The sequence below is a fragment of the Macrobrachium nipponense genome, chromosome 3, assembly GCF_015104395.2.
Source record: "Macrobrachium nipponense isolate FS-2020 chromosome 3, ASM1510439v2, whole genome shotgun sequence".
NCBI classification, from domain to species: domain Eukaryota; kingdom Metazoa; phylum Arthropoda; class Malacostraca; order Decapoda; family Palaemonidae; genus Macrobrachium; species Macrobrachium nipponense.
Window position 1 is genome coordinate 112856556 of NC_087202.1, and position 12215 is coordinate 112868770.

General features: G+C 47.0%; 1 protein-coding gene across 1 annotated transcript in view; it reads left to right on the top strand.

Moving 5' to 3' along the window:
• The window catches only part of LOC135221976 (craniofacial development protein 1-like), a 95633-nt gene that overhangs the window by 41163 nt on the left and 42255 nt on the right, over positions 1-12215 (top strand). Inside the window, exon 4 of the mRNA XM_064260064.1 lies at positions 1416-1530. Coding sequence (XP_064116134.1) covers positions 1416-1530 — 115 coding nt within the window. The remainder of the gene's footprint in view (positions 1-1415; positions 1531-12215) is intronic.

Genomic DNA, 12215 nt, shown 5'->3' on the forward strand with positions numbered 1-12215 from the left:
TTATTTAAACAAACAATCGAAAGCATGCAGAAGCTGAACACGCTGCCAGTGTGTTTATTATGGAGCTAAGTTACTTTTACAGTGGTTACATTCGCGGATGTCTATCGGGAACGTTTCCCTGCATTAGTATTCTTGGAAAATTCGTACATTCGCGGTATTTTTCTATGAGAAATATCCACAAATTCCTGGTTTTTTATCAATTTCATCATAAAATGCACCTTTTGTGATAAAACTATTATAAAAACCAAGTATGAAAATTTGTAGTGGTTTTTCTAGAGTTTTAACTAACAAAATACTAGGCTGTTTTTAGCGTTTTTATAGGGGTTCCAAACATTCGCGGGTTCTAACTATTCACGGGGGGGTCTGGTACACATCCCCCGCGAATACGGGGAACCACTGTACTGCATTGCATTTGATTGTTTTCATGTTTTATCATTTATTGGTTAAATTTATTGTAAAATATAAAATTTTATTTTTTTATGTGAATTTGTACTGCTTTTATGTACATATTATAGTGAAGATTTTATTATCGCTTCTCTTCTCAACAATATCGATACGCATGATAAATCATTCATTCATTATTCCTCAAAAATATAAGTGCTCCCTCCCTCTATCTCAAGTTAGCTGTGCATCACCGCAATGACGAATGATTTTGTTAATCGTTTAGCTAAATTTTTTTATTATGAAAAGCTTTTTTCTTTCAGTTACTATTTTGTTGAATATTGTATAGTTAAACTATACCGTCTCACTTGGCGCACCAAGCACTGGCTCAATTAAGACTTTTTTTGTATTGCATTTGATTGTTTTTATATTTTGTTGAATAAGATTATCATTAAACTATACATTGTCAATGAAAAAAACATGTTAATACAGTTGTAGGATGCAGTAGGGCATCCAATACAAGTACAGTGGACCCCCCGTATTCGCGTTCTCCAGATTCGCGGACTCACACATTCGCGGATTTCTCTTGGGAACGTTTCCCTGCATTATTCGCGGAAAATTCACGCATTCGCGGTATTTTTCTATGATAAATATCCACAAATTCCTGTTTTTTTTTTATGAATTTCATCATAAAATGCACTTTTTGTGATAAAACTATTAAAAAAACCATGTAGGAAAATTTTTAGTGGGTTTTACTTGAGTTGTAACTAACAAAATAGGCTGTTTTTAGCATTTTTATAGGGGTTCCAAACATTCGCGGATTCTAACTATTCACAGGGGGGTCTGGTACACATCCCCCGCGAATACGGGGGGACCACTGTATAAACGATAATCAGTCAGTTCGAAGTACGAGCATTTGTTTGGTTAACTATACAAAATTTTTTTGAAAATTTTGTTCAAGAATGGAATATTCAATATAAAAAATGTTTGACAAACAAGGTACTACTATATTTAATATTGTACTCTGTTTGCAGCAAACTCGTCTCCAGTTGTACCAGCTAAAATACAAGCCAAAGCTGAGGAGGCCCCTGCAAAATCAAATAAAGTCAAAATAACTAAAGTTTTTGAATTTGCTGGAGAAGAAGTAAGGTGAGATAGCAGTGATGCATTTTATGATTTATTTTTATTCAGTATTTTTGGTTGTTTCACATTTTTTTTCAGTTAGGGTTGCACATAGCATAGTGGCTGTGAATAGCTACAGTAAGAATTTTGTTCAGTAAAAATCCACAATAATGTGTATGAGTAAGGCTGTATTTATCAAAATATTAGAAATGAGAGCTTTCATCCTTTGTACTGTACATGTATTTCTTAAAAAGATAGAAATTAAAAAAATTTTTGAAGTTTGAAAATATCGGAAAACATTGGGTAGTCTTTCACACCAAAGTTCTTATTTATAATAATTTTTGTATTTAGATACTTGTGGATTTTACTTTTTTTTACCAGTCACTGTAAAGTGATGCACCATAAGTAAGATTTTTGTTTAAGACCCAGTGGTTGTCCGTATGGCCTTATCATTTTCACTGTTCCAAGGATTTGTTAATTTGCATAGGTGTATTTTAGGTTTTCGTCCTGATTTTTTTTATACTTTGGCCCTTGGGTTCATTATGTAACATCAGCCCTGATTTTAGCATAGTATTTTGAATTTTCAGTATTACGAATCTGGAATAAACAATTTAGGTGGGAGGTTTGTTCCGGTACGTATACAAACCCTCGGTCCTTTAACAATAGGAATGGTACTTAGCGGTAGCTGAACCGGTTGTAAGCTTCGAACAAGGGAGTTCGGTAGTTAACTGCTTGTCCTGCAGTTGGCGGTCAGCTTGACTGCGAGGAGAGGAGTCACTTGCTTTCGGCCACAGAGAGAGACAGACGTGTTGTTCGCCTCTCTGCCCTCTATCGTCATATGCTTTGTGTGCTTCACTGCGTGAAGATTTTCTTTTGGATTTCTCTATTACTGTGTGATTGTACAAAAGGATACGTAAGTACGTGTATTTTTTTGTATTATTCATTCAGTGATTGAACTTCGAAATGGAATCCCGAGAACCGGAGAGACCTCCGCGCCCCCCCTTCAGCCGCAGATTGTGCCCTGGTATGAAGGGTGTAAGTGTTGGACCTTTTGGTCCTCTGTTGAGGTCGATCCTCATGAGTTTTGTACTTGGTGTAGAGGGCGAGATTGCTCTCGCACCGATTCATGTGATGTATGTGTTTCTTGGTTGGAGGAGCAGTGGGAGCGCTATTGGGGGGAGGGTGAAGCCGCGTAAGCCGGCCAGGGAGTCGTCGGAGGATTCTCCAGTTGCTTCCGTGGTCACGGATACTTCTTCCTCTTTTCTCCCTCCATCTCAGCTCCCTCGTATGGCTCTTCTCCTTCGGTGGAGGTATCTCGTTCCTTCTCTTCGCTCAACCAGTCGAGCGTAGAGGGGGTGGCAAGGTACCCCAACATTCAACTGTATTCGGGGTCTTCCATTCGCTAACCTGACTTTGTTCCCTTCTTCAGGTTTGCTTGCCACGGGTGATGATCTCGCCCGGGCCTGGTATTCGCTGGGGCTCCAGGGGACACCGACGAGTCATCCAGGTGACTCCCACCAGGCCAGCGATCGCTCTCGCAGCGAGCCGCAGGTACCCAGGGTTGACGCGACGGTCCCAGATTGTCCGCGGGCTGAGGCAAGGAAGCGGTCCCCTCAGTCGCCTGAACCAGCCTCGGCTGGCCCAAGCGCCGTGGTGCGCCGTGAGGACAGGCCTCGCTCCCACCGCGACAGCGGAGTCTGCCGGTCCCCTGACCGCCGCTCCCACCGGGACCGGGCGGAGAGGGGGACTGGCAGCAGCTCATCTGATGCTTGGGACCGTCGCCGCTGTTCTCAGTCCAGCAGCTCTCCCAGGGAGAGCCGCTCGATTAGGCCTGCAGCTCAATCGCCACTGTGGGTTGGCGATCGCCTGCAGCCCCCTCAGCACACTGGTTCTGCTGGTGGGCGCGGGGGCGAGCGTCAGGTCTTCCTCTCCTATCCGCTCAACTTCCTCAGGTTACACTGGGAAGAGCTAGGTGATTAGGAGTGATCGCGAGGGCCCCCCAATATGCCCTACGAACCTGGCACGGTCCTCGGATCAACCAGATCGTATGCGCAAGTGGCAGGAGGAGACCATGAGGGGTCTGTGGTGGTTCCTCCTGTGGAAGGAGGAGTTTCTCGGGAGGCATTCTCACTGGACGGGCTTGACGGCCCGTCTCCGCAGGATGCAGTCACTCCTTAAAGATCCAGAGGTTATTGCACTGATTCGTCAGCACAACGACCTCGGGGAAGGATCGCCGCTCCCACCGTCCGAGCCCACATCGGGTTTGGAGTTGTTCTGGGGTCCCAAAAAGGAACCCAGGAGATTCTACATGCCTTCAGAAGATCCTCTGCCACCCAAACAGGTTAACCTGGAGCTGGCTAGGCTAACTCTGGGGGTGCTGCGGCAGCTCCAGAGGTTCTCGCAGCAGGATGCACTTGCCTTGGAATCTACTGCTATGGCAGCATTCCAAGCAGTCTCCTGGCTTGACCTGTGGTCCCTCACAGTGTCGAAAACCGCGGCCTCCTTGGGGAACATCACTCCTGAAGGGGACCCGGCTTTTGTGAGACTGTGCCAGTCTGGAGGTAGGGCCATCTCCTACCTGGCCTACCAGACAGCTAACCTGTGGGCCAACCTGGTTCTTCGGTGTAGGGACGCTGTCCTCACCCGAGTGACCAGGGTGGCTGGGCGAGAGGCGGCATTGGGTCTTCACAACAGACCGGTGCGGAGTTCCTCCTCTCTCATCTCCAGAGAGATGGTGGACGCTGCGGTGGAACAACGGCGCACTGATGATAGTGACCGTCTGGTCCACCAGGCAGTCTCGAAGGTGGCTGGGCAACCTCGAGCGACTGCGGCTAAGCCAAAGAGTGCAGCTAGCGCTTCCTCTGCGGCCAAGACGATTGCTTTGTTGAAGCCCAGAGGAAAGACTCTGCCTTCGACTTCTTTGGTAAGGAGCGACCATAACCAGCCCTCCTCCCATTCCTTCTCTCGAGGAGGATCTGGGAAGAAGAATCTGAAGAGAGGCGGGAAACGCTAGGGACGGCGTTCCCCCTCACCTGCTGCCGGAAGTGGGGGGGTTACCTGGTGAGCCATTGGGCAACATGGCAGCGCTACGGAGCAGAGACCTGGACAATGAACGTTCTTCGGGAGGGATATTTACTACCCTTCGAGTCTCGGCCACCCCTCACCTCCAACCCGGTCCATCTTCAGACGTACATTCCTGGTTCGACCAAGGACGTAGCGCTTCGGCAGGAAGTAGAAGCCATTCTGAGCAAACATGCTGTGGAGATCGTATGGGATCAGTCGCCGGGCTTCTACAGTCGACTTTTCGTGGTGAAGTCCTTGGGGGGCTGGCGCCCGGTGATAGATCTCTCTCCCTTGAACTGATTCGTTCGCCAGATCTGTGGATTTGAAGGATGCGTATTTCCAGATACCCATCCATCAATCCTCCAGGAAGTACCTCCGCTTCATCCTCGACGGGATGGTGTACCAATTCAGGGCACTTTGTTTCGGTCTCTCAACCGCCCCACAGGTGTTCGCGCTGGTGTCGACTTGGGCCCATTCGGTAGGGATACGTCTTCTGAGGTATCTCGACGATTGGCTAGTCTTGGCGAGCTCCCGCTCACAGTTGCTACAGGACAGGGACCGACTCCTCGAATTCTGCTGCAATTTGGGGATCGTAGTGAATTATGAGAAGTCGGATCTCGAGCCCAAGCAGAGGATGAAGTACCTGGTCATACTGATCGATATGGTAGCAGGGCGAGTCTTTCCCGCAGATTCGCGGATCAGCTGGTTCAGGGAGGCAGCAAGACAGTTCCTGTCCCGACAGGAGCAGCCAGCTCAGCAGTGGCAGGTCGTGATCGGTCACCTGTCGTCTCTCGAGAAGTTAGTTCCTCACGGACGTCTTCACCTGCGGTCTCTTCAGTGGAGACTAAAGGAGTGTTGGTCACAGGCAAGAGACCCGCCTTTCTTCCCCGTGTCCTCTCACGCAGGAGGTGAGGCAGGACCTAGCCTGGTGGCTGGATGACGGGAACCTCGTAAGAGGAGTGCTTCTTCGCACTCCCCCCCTGGAGATGTTGCTGTTCTCAGACGCATCGACCGAGGGATGGGGCGCACACCTGGAGGAGTTGCTGGCTGCGGGTGTGTGGGATCATCACGACAAGCACCTTCACATCAACGTCCTGGAGCTCAAGGCAGCGTTCTTCGCTCTCCAAGAGTTCCGGGATCGTCTGGTGGGACACTCAGTGGTGTTGATGAGCGACACCACGATAGTGGTGTACGTCAACGAGCAGTGGGGCCTACTGTCCCTTCCGCTGCACCAGTTGACGTTGCAGGTGCACGAGTGGGCCGTGGCACACTCGGTAGAGCTGTCAGCCCGCTACATTCCAGGCAAGAGGAATGTAGTAGCAGACAAGCTCAGCCGTCAGGATCAGGTGATAGGAACCGAGTGGTCCCTTCACCCAGATGTGGCGGAAAGGCTCTTCAACCTGTGGGGGCGACCAGTTGTAGACCTGTTCGCCACCTGACAATAGAAAACTCCAGGTTTTCTACTCAGTTGTGCCGGACCCATGGGCAGCTGCAGAGTACGCTCTTCAACACCCATGGGACAACCTTTTTGTTTACGCCTTTCCCCCGTTCTGTCTGATTCGCAAGGTGGCAGGGCGCTGATCACCTCGAATCTCCAGATGATCCAGCTGGCGCCCAAACGGCCTCAAGCTGTTTGGTACCTGGACGTGCTGGCTCTGCTCGCCAAAGCACCGAGGGAGATTACCCCCTGGTACAACCTCCTGTGCCAGCCACACGTAGAGCGGCACCACCGGTCGGTCGAGTCCCTGTGTCTTCACGGTTGGCTTTTATCCACCATCTCTTGCGAGCGAGAGGCTTTTCTCGCAGCACAGCAACAGAGATGGCTGGATACCTCAGACAGTCCTCTGCAGCTGTATACCAGGGGAAGTGGGCCGTTTTCTGTGGTTGGTGTTGTGGACAGGGTCTCTCTCCTCTCAGAGCCACTGTTCAGCAGGTAGCGGATTTCGTCGTTTTTCTTCGCCGAGAGAAGCTCCTCTCCGTCTCTGCAGTTAAAGGATACAGAGCCGCCCTGGCACTAGTCCTTAAACTGCGAGGTGTGGACATCTCTTCCTTCGAGATCTCCCTCCTGATGAAGAGCTGGCCCTGGCATCAGCGAAGAGAGTAGGGGAACTTCATGGTCTTTCCTTCAACGTCAAGCATTCCAGATGATGGGGATCTGTGATGCTCGATTTCGTTCCGAACTTCGTAGCGAAGACTCAGAATCCTTCGGTCCCTGACGACCTGTTCGAGTCTTTCACGATCCCCTCCTTGAAGGAATTTACTGATGATGATGCGGATGAGATGCTTCTTTGTCCTATGAGGGCGCTACTGCGCTATCTGAAGAGAACTCGACACCTCAGGCCAGAGTGTTGATGCCTCTTCGTTAGCGTCGGGGTTACCAAGAAAGAAGTTTCCAGGAACACTCTTTCTTTCTGACTACGTGAAGTGATCAGGAGGGCGTACGACGCGGATGGTAGTGACGACACCCGTACCTTTTGTCCGAGAGCCTACGAAGTCAGAGGCATTGGTCCAACCCTTGCGTTCCGCAAGAACTTCTCCCTGGCGCAGGGGTTTAGGCCAACCAGACCACCTTTACTTCCTTCTACCTTCGGGATATTACCCACAGCTCCTTGGACACTATTTCCTTGGGACTTGTGGTGGCTCCTCAACAAGTTGTGTAGTCTACCCAGCACCCAAGCGGACAGAACAGCATCGCATCCTTGTGTGACTGCATGAATGAGCGAGTGAAAGAGAGTGTGACTGGCTTCTCTTCCTCCTTCGTTCTTCCTCCTCTACCTTTGGGCAGAGGGCCACGGTCGTCACTACGCTGAACAGGAAGCTGATGCGGTAAGCTACACAACCGAGCTCCATCCTATCCGTTTCATTAGGGAAAGGAGTTTTTATCCACCACTCCCCAACAAGGGGGGGGAGTGGAAGCCAACAAGAGAAATCCATGATTTCATCTTGGCTCTTGAAGTAGGAACTAGTTCTTGCATTTTTTGCTATTTATAAGAGGTACGCTTGCCTCCCTCTTATAAATTTGGTCCAGAAGTCTGACCACTGATCCTGCGGTGCACACCCCGATCAGCTGGACAGAGGCTAGGATCCCTCCCTTTGCTCTTACGACCAGGGAGTGAACTAAGGTATGACGAACACCAGTTTGTTCATAAGACTCAGATTCCACCCACCAATAAGTGAGTCTTCCTATTGTTAAAGGACCGAGGGTTTGTATACGTACCAGAACAAATAACAATTTGTCAAAAATTGTATTTTTCCTAACTATACAAACCTGAGGTCCTTTACATATAGTCCCACTTCATGCCACCCCTTACTCTGTGTTTTCCTGGGCCTAAAGCAAAGTGACTCCTCTCCTCGCAGTCGAGCTGACCACCAACTGCGGGACAAGCAGTTAAACTACAGAACTCCCTTGTTCGAAGCTTACGACCGGTTCAGCTGCCGCTAAGTACCATTCCTATTGTTAAAGGACCTCAGGTTTGTATAGTAAGGAAAAATACAATTTTCGACAAATTGTTATTTTCTTTCGTGGGACAGGACTGGTAGTGTTCTGAAGGGGTCAGACCATGAAGTTAGTAGAATTGGTTAGGCCAAAACTATTGGGATAGAGAGGTTAAATTGTCATCTTGGAGGCTTTCATTTGAGTAAATTTTACATAAAGAAATTTTTTAAAGAGAGACCAATTGCATTCATATACAGTCTTGTATTTATTGTATTACAGTACAGTACAGTTTTGTTATAACTATCTGTTTTGTGTGATGTTTTATTGATATCGTAGAATATATTTTTGTTCCGACACGGCATACAAACCTTCGGTCCTTTTACAATAGGAAGGTACTAGCGGCAGCTGGATAGGTCGTAAGCTTTCGAACAAGGGGTTCGGTAGTTAACTGCTTGTCCGACAGGCGCGCGCGCGCGACTGGGAGGTAAACAAACCACTTTTGCTTTCGGCCTGCTGGCGTGTAGACGTGTATCATCGCTCTCTGCCCGCTTCATCGTCGTGGGCTTTCGCATGGTTGTGTTTTTCTTTTCTATTTATCTAGTGAAACTGAATTGTAAGTACATCATTTCATATTTATTTCCATTGAATTCAATTGTGAATTAAAGGATCTTGGTTTCTCCACGCCCTCCGATTACCCGAGTGCCGGGACTGAAGGGCGTAAGTGCGGGAATTCATTTTCCCAGAAATGATCCTCGTTTTGTGTATGCTCGGTGCCGAGGGCGGGAGAGCGCTTGCTCCGAGCTTATATTTTGGTTGAAAATGTGTAGATGAAAATCGTAAGTAAGTGCCCTTTTCATTTATATTTTTTTGACCTGTATGCTCGTTGCCGAGCGAATGCGCTCGGCACGAAAACTTATTCTGTATGGAAGTGGAATCGCAAGTACAGTATTCTTTTTCATTTTCATATATGAGGGCCCCAGAACCAGAAAGTCGTATATGCCACTTCCACGGATTTGGAGTTATGCATACTGGTAGATTTGACAACCTTTTCTCTGTGTATTTGAGGCATTTCTAGGCCATTCCACCATTTACATACGGTTGAAATTCCTACTGGGACAGTCGGAATTATCGATTTTAGCTACAGGAAAGAACATGACTTCGAGCGGTGCTGGCAGCCGCTCGGACGCTTCATGAGGACCAGATAGACGCATATCACTAGCGCTGATTAAGCCAATGAGAGCGCGCGTCACTTTGCGGGTAGCGAATTCTAGGCCAATGAGCGTTTTTCCCCATAAGGCGCGTGTAAGCATCGACCAATCACCGCGCAGTTACAATCTCCCGCCAATGTTTACATCTCACTTCAGTGATCATAGCGGGAGATTTAATTTAACGATTATCCTTTTGTGTTTGTGCTGTTATTTTGTCTAAATTACTCTTATTTGAGTACATTATGTCTTCCTCTGGCAGTGATAGTGAGCATAGTGATGTCGTGCAACATTTTTTTCATTATTAGAATAGTATAATAGTCGTAGTACTAGTAGTAGTAGTAGTATAGTAGTAGTAGTAGTAGTAGTGGATGAGGGTCACAGCTGGTAGCGATGTTTGGAGCTAACAGACTGCAATCTGATCGAGTTAAGTCCCCTTCACATTGCAGCTTCTATTAAAGGATGGGGGCCCTAGTAGTAGTAGTAGTAGTAAAAAAAATTATTATGATATATTATTATTGTGTATCATTGATGGTTAAACATCATAGTGATTCAAGGTTATCATCGTCAACATCATTATTAAACCATCATAATATTATTATTTCTATCATTATTATTATTATCATTATTATTATTATATCATTATTATTATGACAATAGTATTACTATTCTATTATAGTATTTTTCTTGTGATTGATTATAAGTATCGATGTATTATGATGATGAAAGGTTATCATCATCAGTGTCATTATTAGTACTAATATTTTATGTACTATCACATTATTCATTATTACTTATTATTATACTATTATTATCATTATCTTATTATTACTTATTCATTATTAGTATTATTAATTATTATTAATTATTATTATTCCCATTGTTATTATTATTACTATATTATTATCATTATTATCATTAGCAATACTCGGTTTCTTATCACAAAAATGTATCGTCTTTTCAGCACACTATTATTACTATCTATAATTATTATTAATAGGATTATTATCATTATTATTACCAGTATTATTACTATTACTCTTATTAATATCATCATCATTATTACAACAATATGATAACACTTTATTATCGTTTAATAAACACATTCAATTATGGTTTAAGTGCTTGTTATGACTCAAATATTAAAAAAAATGTGAGTTTGGCAGACATTTTGAATGCTAGCGCGCAAGCGCACCCAACAATTTTTTTCAAATTTTCACAAAAAACTTATAAAGAGATAGCTTTCATATGAATAAGTTTAAATCGATATCTTTCTTAGAAGCAGAGTAATGAATGATAAACTTTGAGGCCAATTTACTCATTTTTTAAAAAGTGGCATATACGACTGTCTGGTTCTGAGGCCCTCATATTTATTTTGATTGTAGCAATACTCATTTTGGATCAGTTTCCGCTCTTACCCGGAAATTGATCCTTTCCCCTTTTTATTTGAATGAAGTGAAATCGCAAGTGCAGTTCTTTTTCATTTTCATATTTTATTGGGATTGCATTATTTACTTGGATCATGTTTCCGCTATTTCCCGGGAATTGATCCCTTCCCCTTTTTATTTTGTGTATGAAGTGAAATCGCAAGCGCAGTATTCTTTTTCATTTTTCATATATATTTTGATTGCATCAATTCATTATGGATCAAAGTTTCCGTTCATAATCGGGATGGATCCTTTTACCCTTGCGCTCGGTACCGAGGGCACAAATGCGCTCGCTCCGAGCCCTTATTCATTGTGAAGTGAATTGTAATGCAAGATTCTTTTTCATGTTATTCCTTTTATTATGATTGCATCAATATTATTTTGGTTCAAGTTCCGCTCAGTCAGGGAATTGATCCTCTTGCCCTTGCATTCGGTGCCGAGGGCACGATTGCTCTCGGGCTCTTATTATTATTGTTGGGTACATGGGTGTACGTGTGGCGGGGCTGGGGAACGAGAAATCCCTCCCCCCCCCGCTAAGCCTCCCACACAGATGGCCCTTCCCCTTCGGGTGGGGGGGGAGGTTATGCTGGGTTCTTCTCCTCGCCCCGATCCGCTTCGAGCGGCGGGGGGGGAGGGCGCTCGGTGCCCTATGTACAATTGTATTCGGGGTCTTCTGCTCGTTCGGTGTGGGGCTCACCCCCCCGCGCGAGGGGACTTTCCCCCCACTAATCACTACTACTGTTTATTTCCGCAGGTGCTATTGCCACGAGTGTGGGACCACTTGGGTGATGGTATGGGCGTCCTTCGATTTGCAGGGCGTTCCTAGTGTCCCCGGGGCGGCGGTTCTATGTCCTATGGGCCTACTGCGGTCACCCATGGAGTGGTGGACCACGACAACGATATCGACTCCAGGTGACGACGTCCCTCCTCACCTGGTGTACTCGCCTCACGTGGTAACAGTCCTTGCCTACAGCCGCTGTGAAGTGCCGTTCGCTGTACCGAGAGGGGGCGTGCCGCTGCCGCGACCACACTTCCGCTGCCCTAGAGCTCACCCCTGGACCTGCCGCCGGTACCAGGATGTTGCTGGCTGCTGCTCCACCTCCTGTGTTTCCGGTGCTGCCTGCCGTACCTGCCGATTTCTGTACTGACTGTCCATGCAGTTGCTGCGCTGGCTGTCCCTGCCGTTGCTGCGCTGGCTGTCCCTGCCGATGCTGTGCTGGCTGTGCCTGCTGTTCCTGAGATGCCCATACCTGCTGACGTGTCGTCCCTGTTCGTGGTGGTACTACCCCAGACTTTGGTCTGTCTTTGTACAGGTGCGTCCGGGGCCCTTGGTGGCTTCGGCTACAGCAGCCCCGGCTCCGCCTGGATGGCAGATCTTACGTCTGTCCTGAGGAAGCTGACGAAGAAGAGGAGGAAGGTGTCGTCGTCGTCGTCTTCATCTTCTTCATCGTCGTCGGCTGCCGCCTCTTCCCCTTCGACTTCTAAGGCTTCACAGCCGAGGAAGAAGAAGGTTGCCTCCTCCCTCCTAAGAAGTCTCCCTCGGGAGCTTCTCGGGACCCGTCTCACCTCGGTGGGACGGGA